The sequence below is a fragment of the Limulus polyphemus genome, unplaced genomic scaffold (assembly GCF_000517525.1).
Source record: "Limulus polyphemus unplaced genomic scaffold, Limulus_polyphemus-2.1.2 Scaffold1117, whole genome shotgun sequence".
NCBI classification, from domain to species: domain Eukaryota; kingdom Metazoa; phylum Arthropoda; class Merostomata; order Xiphosura; family Limulidae; genus Limulus; species Limulus polyphemus.
This window is the reverse complement of record NW_013666727.1, coordinates 27,201-39,015: the sequence shown is the minus strand read 5'-3', so window position 1 is coordinate 39,015 and position 11,815 is coordinate 27,201. Positions and strand designations below refer to the sequence as shown.

Sequence of the window (11,815 nt, the reverse complement as noted above, 5' to 3'; positions counted from 1 at the left end):
TGCCTACTGTTCGCTTGACTCAATTATCCATATCTCCGATCTATCTAACTCTGACCTATTTTGCGCTGGTTTTTCTCGCCAGGCTTATATACTAAAAAAGAGGGCGCCTGGCAAACACTAGGACATTCGCGGAGTTCCTCGATAATTCATGATCCTTCGAGAAACTCCAGCGCATATGCTTCCAGCGTCGCGTGACTTTCGCTGTCATAACAATAGGTTAAGAAATGATATGTATGACAAATACAAAGAGCCTTATAACACAATCAGCTCACACAATGCTAGAAAACATCCTTACGTCAATAGCAAAGTAAGCAACTCGTTTGGAAGTGTTCGTCCCCCTGTGAGTCAGCGGTAAGTTTAAGAATTTACAACGCTAAAACCCAAGGTTTGGTTTCCCTCGGTGCACACAGCAGATTGCCCAATATGGCTTTGCTCTTAAAAACAAACAATATAAATATATTTTATTACAAGTTACAGCTTTTACAGTAAGTAATATTTGTTTTTAGGGCAGGTACGACGTTTTCGATCACTGGTGCGATCATTCTCAAGTACCTGCTCTAAAAACAGATCTTACTGTAAAAGCTGAAACTTGTAAAAAGCATACTTAACTAGCAAAAGTACCCGGCCTCGCTCGGGTTATTAAGTTGATTTATTCTAGATCATTATGTCAGTGTGTGTATTCTGAACCTATTTTAGCATAAAAGTATAACCTATATACTTTTGTTGCTCCTTTACGGGATATGATCTGTTTATAAAAGTAACCTTCCCTCTGACTTGTCCTCCAATTTTAAACTTAAATAATAAAACAAAAAATAAAAACAAACCTTTTTCAATTAACAGAGCCTCTAAATTAGAAAACAACAAATATTTGTTTTCAATTTTGTAGCTTATATACTTTCAGCACATAGCCTATTAATAACAATATTAGGTTATACTTTTATTGCTAAGCAACATGATATAAAAGCCATTGTTGGAACGCATTGTTACTAAACGCACTGGCTTTTCTATATATATTAGAAGTTGTTATAGAAGAAACCATTTCTTTTCTATGTGGTTGTTCGCTAGATTGCGTCATTAAAAAGATGCTCATGCGCGTGCTTGTCTGTCTGTGATTTATATCTACGATTTGTAATATAAGGAACCACTTCTTTTCTATGCGGTTTTTCATTAGCTTGCCTCATTAAAAAGATGCGCACGCACGGACGTGGGTAAGATAAGTAATGATACCCAGGTGTAAACCCTCAGGGTCCATTTAGTATGGGTGCATAATTTTAGGTTTCTAGGTTTTCCTCTTGGAGCTATGGTGGTCACATTTCTTTTTATGTGTTTTTTCGCATAAAAAGATGCGCACGCACGTACATAAGTAATAATACCCAGGTGCAAACCCTCAGGGAAATTTCATCTTTCTAGGTTCTTTCTTCTTGGAGTTATGGTGGTCACACAGAGACTCACTGACACGCCGTTTTATTAATATAGATCACTAAGTAAACTCAAAACAAAACCATTAAACATGCTAATTTTAAATACATTTAGATATAAAATCCACAATTTTAATTTTAGGAAGTTGTTAGAGTTACCTTGGTTAAGTTATGACAGCCAAAGAATGGTTTTTTGCAAATTCAGTAAAACTGAAATGCAGCACCATACATTACAATAATATAATATACTGTTGTAAAGTCTATTTTCATTGTCTTAATTTAGATGTTTGTTATAAGATGCTTACGGCCAGGCAAGGCTAGGTGGTTAGGGCACTCAACTCGCAATCAGCGGATTGCGGGTTCGAATCCCCGTCACACCAAACACGCTCGCCCTTTCAGCCGTGGGGGCATTATAATATGACGGTCAATCCCACTATTCGTTGGTAAAAGAGTAGCCCAAGAGTTGGCGGTGGGTGGTGATGACCTTCCCTCTAGTCTTACACTGCTAAATTAGGGACGGCTAGCGCAGATAGCCCTCGTGTAGCTTTGCGCGAAATTCATAACAAACAAATAAGGTTCAGAGGGTTAAGATCTAGTAAATTCTACTAAGATCTTGATACGTACATTACTCATATATACGATAATCAGTGAAGCATTGAGTTCAGTGCCAATCAATGAGAAGTTATTGAGAATTCAGTAAGATATATCACTTCTAAGTTATTTTCTGCTATTCAGTTACTCAGTGAGTTACATGTTTGTTTATCGATCAAAGCTAAGTCTCTCAGTTTGTATTGAAACATTATATTTGGTCTATGTTCAAAAATATATTGTTGCGTCAGCGAGGTCACGTGACTAGTATCACGCCACCTGTTTCTAGAAATATCCTGTTCCTTCAAGAATGCCCTAGCATTTACTAGATATGTGTTAGTCTTGTATATATAAGACGTTCACAACGTGACGGGACAACAGAGGTAATGAGTAATTGAAATGCAGTCAGAGAGAATATTGTTAAGCACGTGAGAAGTTCGTTGAGAATTATAGCGTTTATTACAGAGCGACTGTTGAAATTAAGTGTATCGTAAAGTTGTATTCGGAAAGAATAAACCAGTTTTATTTACGAAAGGACTTGTGTCGCTAAAGTTTCGTCGGAACGAATTTACGGAAAATTAACTAACGAACGGAGACGTAACAATATGTATTTGAAGTTAGGCCTAGTATTTAAGACTTGTATCAACGCAAATGTAGCTTGTAGAAATGTTATAGGGAGAAACAAACTGATTCGTTATTGTCACGTGAACTGGACTTCGTATTATTTTCACCAAATAATCGAAAAGAACCGAACAATGATAGAATAGGTTACAACAATATAAACAGTTAAAAGTACAAGACTTAAATTAGTTAAAATTTTGTATTTATAGCGATCTTTCTGTTAAAATGAAGGTTAGCATATATGTTGACGTAATAGAAATAATATGATTATATACAACATGTTTCTACAAAATATTTCAATTTCACGAACAAGTCATTATGTTAAGAAAATGTGTGGGTTAGAAAAATCAAATGAAAGACAAAAATAAGAAACTATAATGTGAACGTTTTCAAAAGGTAGGTCTTTCTTCATGATAAGTCCCCCTGTGGGACAGCGGTGAGTCTTCGGAATTACAACGCTAAAATCAGGGGTTCGATTCCCCTCGGTGGAAGCAGCAGATGGCCCTATGTGGCTTTGCTATAAGAAAACATACTCTCCATGATAGTTTCTAATTTGAGAGTTTTTCATTTTTTAATAACAGAATCTTCTTCAGAGTTTTTTACTAGTTTTAAAAAGATCATTATTTGTACTCTATGCTCTATTCGTGTGAAATGAAAATGTCTGTTACCTTGCACGATCAACTCTTTGTCATTCAAAATTTAGCCAATGGCCATTTCAGTGATTCTCCAGTAAATTTCTATCTTTCTAACTATGGACTGAGTGTGTGTTTAGAACAAAGTATTTTCTGTTTTTTATGTCACACAAAATTATGCATGTGAAAAAGTTCTTTCTATGATTAACTACATACTCAAGAATCCCAGAATTCTTCCAGAAGGTATACTTTCATTATTTTGGGGCAAATTCCAAAAGAAAAGTATTGCTTTTGTTATTTTGTCTATCAAACAGAAATTATTTACACATAAAAGCTATTAAGTAATTCTTGAGGTGTGCTATCCATTTTTTCAGGATATCAGGGTCACAGACTAAAATGTTGTGAAGTAGCTTTGAGTGAGTTTCACCCTGAATGCTATCCAGTACGTGTCCCAGAGAAAGATCCTGTCTTTGGAAAGCGAGGTCAAAACTGCATTGAATATACTCGTTCCTGTACTGCACCTCGAACTGGATGTACTCTTGGAGCAAGAGAGCAGATCAACCAAGTGACTTCATACATTGATGGTTCTGCTATTTATGGAGCATCTGTTTATGAGGCTAACATACTGAGAGCCTTTAGAAAGGGGACTCTGAAAACACAGCGGGGACGATCAGGACATGAACTCATGCCAGGGGAACAACAAACTCAAGACTGTAGATCTTCTGGTGGAACTCAATGTTTTCTTGCAGGTAAGATTGGTATTGTTATTTACTGTTTTATTCAAAAACTACCACTGTACACTAGGTAGTTGCTCATGTTAAATCCTCTCTGTTAACCAATCAGGATATTTCATTGAATTCTCCTTTGATCTTGTTGTCAAACTTTCACTATTCTAGATTTGACTAAAGACATATAGTAGCTTGAGATACATTACAAACAACAAAACAAACAAAGCATGAAAAGATAAACTTCATATGCAAAATAGCAATGCATTTATCTAGTGACAAATATGTCCATCTTTATAATAGCATAAAACAATTTGAAATCGAATAATAACTATAATAATGTGGAAAAAGACTTGAGCCAAAACAGCACGTATGTCAACTATATTGGTGAATATCAGTTTGTTAATCAAGCTTTTATCTGACCACTTTTAAGATTGTTCATGTGCTTTCTGGGATTGATTGTTGACTTATTAACAATTTGTGTTATTTCGGCACACTTTGTTGAACCTGAGAAGCAAATAACTGATTCTCTCACCAGGAATTGATTTTATAATATTTTACATAATTTAAGCAGACTTTATATATACATATTTATGCATTACAGTAGTCATAGAAGTAAATGCAAGTTGATTGGGCTACAGCTATTTTGATCCTTAAATAATAACTTTCAGACTTCTAAAAGTGTAGTGCCACATTCAGTTTGATTTTCAATATAAGGTGAAAACATGGTTCTAGATGCTCTATATTAGCCTCTGTTAAAATGCTGACTTCAAAGAACCACAAAAATTCAGTTTTCTCTGAATTGGCAAGGGATCAAGGAAGGAAACGCTACCTGAAACCACATTACGTTAACTTTACTTGATCATTTTCTCAATAACTTCTCAAAGTGGAATATGAATCAGGTATAACCAGTTTTACAAACATTTTACCACGTGCTGTTCATCCTAAAAGTAGTCAAGTTATAAATCAATCAAACATTTTTGTTGAGTTTTAGAAGTATGTCAAAGTAACTGACTATTGTTTGAGGATGTGGTTTGGCTCATTATTTAGAAAATTCTACACCCTCGAATTATCTATGTTTTTATACCTTTCACTACCAATTGGATTCACATAGTACACCATATTAAGTAGTTATATGTTTTTACCTGTTATAACACTCAGTATAAAGAACTGACCAGAAATAAATTCGGTGAAATCAATAATTTTCTACGTAAAACAGACAGGGGAGTCCATCAGTTATTAATGAGATTAACTGCAATATTGATGGTATTTTTAATTTAATTTTCTTGCATGACTCATATGTTAATGATAAAATCTTGGACTCACATGCAATTTGGTATGTATATAATTAAAAAAAAAATTGTTCCATTGGTCCAAAATAAAAAATAACAAAAATGAACCCCACCAATAGCTCTAGGATTAATCATTGATTAGTTAATAACAGTCAATTCACATGAAAACTTTTATTCTTAGTTATTTAATCACCCAAGTTCAAATATATTAAACATAGTGTTATCTAACAGTTCGGTTTATATAACTTGTAATATTTTAAACCAATATTATTCTGATTCTAATATTAAAATGCAAAAAAGAAAAAAATGTAGACACAATTTACAGACAGAAAAATTTGTAAAGTAAATGTTACTAACGAAGATTGTAATAGCATTCAGTGATCAATAACAAAAGCTTAAGATTAATATGATACTTTACCTGTTTAAAAAAAAACTAATTGTAATCAAAATTTGTTTAACTTTGTCTTGTGAGTTGTAATATGTTAATCTATTTTGTATTTGTGTTTAAAATTTAGGGGATGTTCGTGTGAATGAGAATGCAGGACTCATGGTAATGCATACAATCTGGGTTCGAGAACACAATCGTATAGCAAATTCTCTGTCTGCTCTGAACCTTCACTGGGATGATGACCAAGTGTACGAAGAAGCAAGAAGGATTGTCATAGCAGAGGTAGGTGAAATAATTTATCTGCTTAAAAGAACTAAGAGTTTTATTTTGTTTGGATTTTTCTTACATATTTCACTGAAGGACTTGGACAGCTTGTGTAAGTTTCTTTTCTTTCCTTGGCAAGTTGAATAGATTCTAAAAATTCAAGTATCAATAAGTTAATGGTGTCATCAGCTGGTGGACTATGCTTGTACTCTGAGAGAATTGCCATTACATTCTGATTTTGCCTATCTGAACTGTTAAGATAAAGTTCAGTGATTAAAAAACTCAGAGTTTGCACATATTTAATAAGTCTATATTGATTGTAGGAATTGAACTGAATGAAAGGCTTCAGGTTTTTAAAAACCTATGAATTGTATTTTGTATATTGTTTATTAACCCTATCTTTGTGATTATTTTATAATGTACTGGGCTGTGTAGACTGGATTGTGGGTAGGGACACTTGCGTAAATGTAGTGTGCTGATAGTTGTCTTGTATATGTGGATATTGTCCTTTAATGAAGAGTTTGCTCCTATGACTGTTACAGCATGGGAAGTGCATTGAAGCAGTTTATTAGTTTCTGTTCCTTAACATTCATAGCCATAACCCTATTTATCTGACTCTGATGTGCAGTCTTTTATTTGGATGCAATATTATAATCACAGTTATATGTTTTTCTCTAAAGAACATGCGACTGTCATGTTATATTGTCATCTGCATTACTTGAGTTACCTGTAGCAAGTGCTGACAACCTGTGATATGTACTGACAAAAATCAGAGTTAAAATTTAACTCCGATATTAATACAACTAATTTAATATACCTTTCTTGTTTGTATGTTTTAAAGTTAAGCACAAAGCTAGACAATGGACTATCTGTGCTCTGCCCACCACGAGTATCAAAACCCGGTTTCTAGCATTATAAGTCCGCAGACATACCGCTGTGCCACAGGGGGCGGAAGATACAGATAGTACAGCAACAAATTAATGTATATTAAGGTAAAAATAAACTGAATTAAAACAATTTTGCAATGAACAGAAAATTTATGAAAATGTAATAAAAAGGAAATAATTTACTAGAGATAGTATGTGTTGTAAACTAACCAGTCTGACATTTGTATTCATCATGTTGTTATAGTTGTGATGTTTTTTTATTCATCTAGTATCTTGTTTTTATCAGTTTATAAAATTGAGTAATTTTAAATCTCAATGCAAGCATCTTCACATGTTTTAATAGAGGCTTCAAATGAACCAGTACATTAAAAATATTTTCTAAGATAATTCTCACTGACAATTTTTGATTAGGTTTTATGTTTTGTTTCTGTTTTGGATATTCAGAGTTTTATGGGATTTTGTTTTTAAAGTTTAGCCTGAGTTTGATGAACACTAGAATCAATATATGTTTATAAAATCTTTTAATGTATGATGAATTGAACTTCTCAACTATGTTTAACAGTAAATATATGTGTTATTTTATAGATTGAAAAGCTGATAAATATTAACCTGTAGTTTTTTTTTATAAATAGTATGTACTGACAAAAAATCCAGCTTTTTCTTGTTTACAATACTGGAAATGTACAAAAGATATTTAAAAACAAAATAGTCTGAGCAATTGTCCAGAATTTTATTATTTTGACTGACAATGGTGAGACGGACATAGCACTAAACAGAAAAAGTCATACTGTGACTATTGAAAAATATGCCAAAATACTACACATGTTGTGAGACTATTCATTATAATTTGTATGGTAAATAAGCTTCAACTCCTTCAAGTAAGGCATAATTTTCATTATCTTGCCATTTAAAATACTTATAAAGTAACCTAGCTGCTCCTAATATATGGTTTTCACATATCAAATAACTAAACTGCTGTTATATGCTTTTCTTAATGAATGCCTAATTTATGTAATCATTTTTAGCTTCAGCATATCACCTACAATGAGCTTCTACCTGCTCTTCTGGGTCAAGAACTGATTGATAAATATGACCTCCAACCCCAGGCTAGTGGCTATTATACTGGCTATGATATAAATATCAATCCAGGAATATCCAATGCTGTGGGCACTGCAGTTCTGAGTTTCCTCTACTCTATGATGCCATCTAAGTTTGACCGTTATTCCAAGGATTACCATAAGCTGGGCTCCACCCCAATGAGCCAAACTTTTTTTGACCCAAAAGATATGTATGAACCCAATAAATTCAACGAGTACTTATTAGGATTAGTTAGTCAACGAGCCCAAAGGAGAGATGAATTTATCAGCAAGGAAATGACCAACAGTTTTTTCTCTGATAGTAAACCAGGTATTTTCTTACATTTTCTCTTCAGTACATTATATTCTGAGTTATAAAGCTAACATTGTACTGCCCATGTGTCTAACTTTAAATCAATTAAAGTTATCCCCAAACTTTTCAAAAATATATGTTTTCCCTTAACTACAAAAAAATCAAAACAATGTTAATTAACACTGGTTGGGGATAAACACTATATTCTTTTTGACTGTGAAAAGTATTTACTGATTACAGCTATTACTGTTGTGTGTATAGAAATCTATAATACTCTTTTTTTCCAAATCTGGAGATAGAGCTATGAAATGTATACTTTAATACTTTGGAACAGATCATAAGCATTCAGATATAATAGTTTCACCATTGTTTCTTAGAGTAGTACCAATAACAGTTACAGTGCAAGTTAAGAAATCATGTGCATATACCTTTATTTTCAGAATATCAGATAGTATTTATATTTTATTGTACTTCTCTCTTGTTAGATTCAAGAGAATGGCTCTAGACTGAGGAAAATGTTGTTCATTTAAAGCATAATGTCTTGATTTTCTTCCTTCATTCAGAAATAAGTATCAAATCGTAGTAAATGGTAGGCCTTTGTAAGTCTAGGTTCCTAAGTGTCTAATTATTTCATTAGGCTTGTGCTAAGGTTTTTAATAAGTTGATTCTTTAATTGCTTTAGTGGTTTTATTTATCTAATATAATTATGCAGTGAGCCAGAATTAACAAATATTAAGTATTTTTGCTCATGTTATGGGCAATGGTTGGCTTTGTCAGGTATTTGAGCAATTGTAACAGTGGTTTTGAAATGGTTCCATATTATTTTGAGAACACTTTGAGACATTTGAAGTCGATTTGCAACAGCTTTCTGGGATTCGTTGGCTTCCATTTATCTCAAGACTTTTCACATGAGTAAAATTTTCAAGTATCATCTTTGAGGTTTAGCTGTGGTTTATGAACGAGTTGAATCACTTCAAAATCTGATTCAATTCATAATGATAAATAAGACATGATTGAATGTGATCACTATATATATAACATAGACTGGATGACCAATCATTTGCTTTTTCATATTATATAACTTATCACCAGATATTTGATTTGCCAAAAAAGAATGAGGATGTGTGATTGATATTATTTTATGAGAGGTTTGGTTTTGTCATAGTTATAATATTAAAAATGTTATTTATTTTCTTTCAGTGTATATTTGTGTGGTTTTTATAAATTTTCTCTAGTTTATTTTAATCCCAGAATTGGCAGTTGGCAAATTTTGCTCTGAAGTGACAGCAAGAAGTGACATAAAGTGCACACACACTGTTAAATTTATTTTCAGTATCATTTAGGGATTCTGTAAGTACATCTAGAGAATGTCCTATAAGGTGTGTATATGTATATGTTGAAGTGAAATTCTAATAATTTTTTTATGAAAACTAGAAATTAAAATTTTTTTGAAATTATAGTCCTGCTAATATCTTGAATTTTTAAATCCAGTTTATGCTGTTCTGTAAGATTTTGAATGTCCTGTACAATTTTATTTTGTATTCACAAGACTGGCCTTTTAAAACTGTTAAGATCTTGTAGTGTTCTACTTATTCCCATTTAATTCTTATGACATCATATTTGATTGATTACTTTAAACTTGTAGGATTTAATTCTGTTACTTGCACATCCTATAAACTTCTGTTCAGTATATTAGGGTGATCTGTAGGATTGTACAGGGCATTATTGTAAGGATTAATAGGATAAAATATTTTTCTAGGGTCTGGTATGGATTTGGCAGCAATGGTTATTCAGCAAGGTCGTGACCATGGAATTGCAGGTTACACTCATTGGAGGAAGTTCTGCCGACTAGATCCTGTCATATACTCTTTTAATGATCTTCATTCAGTAATGTCTGTCAATACAGTGGACAAGTTGGCTCATCTCTATAAGTAAGAATCTTTTCTACAGTTTCTTGGTAACTTCAAGAGGAATTAACAAATTATTTAGGACTAATATCAAAATATTTTTAACAGTAGTTTTTCACAAACATCAAGAGTTCTTTCTTGATTCAGTGGGTGGAGATGCATACCCACCCTTAGTTGGTGGACGATTTGTCTGATTAATTCCAATAACAAACGAGATTCCCGTCTATTAAATAGATGACTGATCACCTGTGTCAATCGATCTTCTTATAGAGACAAGCAGTGTGTAGCCACACGAGACAGAGCAATAAGAGATCTGTGATGCCTTTAAATGTAGAATTCTGGCTGAGTGGAAGAAAGCAGAGGGTTGTTATAATTGTAGTTCAGTCAAACTGGATTAATGTCATTAGCAGGGTACCTTAGGGCTCAGTGTTAAGACATCTGCTGTTTTTGATTTACATCAATGACATAGATGAAGGATGGTCAATAAACTATTTGAATTTGGTAATGATATTAAGGTTTTGGATGTTGCTGTCTGTGAGGAGGATACTGCTGCTTTACAAAAGAATTTGGAGTATTTAATGAGTTGGGCAAATAAATGGTAGTTGGCTTTTAATTATAATAAATGGAAGGAAGTGCATGTAGAATATCATAATTTGAATTTTGAGTATAATTTTGATGGGAATAACCTTCCAGTTTTATGGAAGAAAAATATCTTGGTATTCTAGCTGATCAGTTTCTTAAGTCATCCAAGCAGTGTACTGTTGCTAATAGCAGGGCAAATAGGATTTTAGTTTGTATGTACAGAAATATTGAGCATAAGTCTAAGGAGGATATAATTTCATAGTATAGGTTATTGGTTAGGCCACATTTGGAGTATTGCATTCAGTCTTGGGCTCCTTACCTTAAGAAGGACACTGAATTGTTGGAAAGGGTTCAGAGGAGGGCTATTAGGATGATACCTGGGATGGAAAGGCTATAATATGAATTAAGATATCTGAAATTGTTTTCTCTTGAAAAAAGAAGAGTTAGGGGGGATCTGATTGAGGTATTTATAGTTGTAAGGGAATTGATAGTGTTGATGCATCATATTTTTTTGTAATTAATGGTGAGAATGATAGGATTAGAGGGCATAAATATAAATTTTGGCAGAGTAGGAGTCATCTTCAGCTTAGACCGATTTATTTTTATAACAGGAGGGTTAGCTTTTGTAATGGTTTATGCACTGTTACTGCCAGAAAATAATTTTTATTATTCATTTTGGATCATTGTGTGCTTTATAAGAGTGATTCTTAAATCTCACTATTCGATTGAAGCAGTGCATGAGTTTGTGGTGGGTGATATTGACTATCTGCCTTCCCTCTAGTCTGTCACTTCAAAATTAGGGATGGCTAGCACAAATATCCCTTAACCCGATGACTACCGGCTACTAACTTTCTTAGTAGGCAATGCAAGTCTTGCTATATTTCATTCCAACAATAAAACTAGTGGACGAATATTTTCGAAAATTCATAAATACTTTGACAAATGTAGGTAGTTTAAGAAACATAAAGCCTATTACTTTTAATAAATTTAGTTTTTTTGCATTATGATCTTTAATATCTTGGAAAATTACATTAGGAAATCATATTTATAAGAAATGATTACAATATTTATATTTGCTACAGATTTGGACTTATTACTTTTAATGTTTTAGTACATTATTTT

General features: G+C 32.9%; 1 protein-coding gene across 1 annotated transcript in view; it reads left to right on the top strand.

Moving 5' to 3' along the window:
* Nucleotides 1–11,815, top strand: part of LOC106462198 — a gene marked incomplete at its 3' end in the record, with an annotated part of 79,544 nt that overhangs the window by 41,545 nt on the left and 26,184 nt on the right. Inside the window, exons 6-9 of the mRNA XM_013922098.2 lie at nt 3,634–4,008; nt 5,792–5,946; nt 7,841–8,222; nt 9,964–10,135. Of these exons, the coding sequence (XP_013777552.2) occupies nt 3,634–4,008; nt 5,792–5,946; nt 7,841–8,222; nt 9,964–10,135 (1,084 nt within the window). The remainder of the gene's footprint in view (nt 1–3,633; nt 4,009–5,791; nt 5,947–7,840; nt 8,223–9,963; nt 10,136–11,815) is intronic.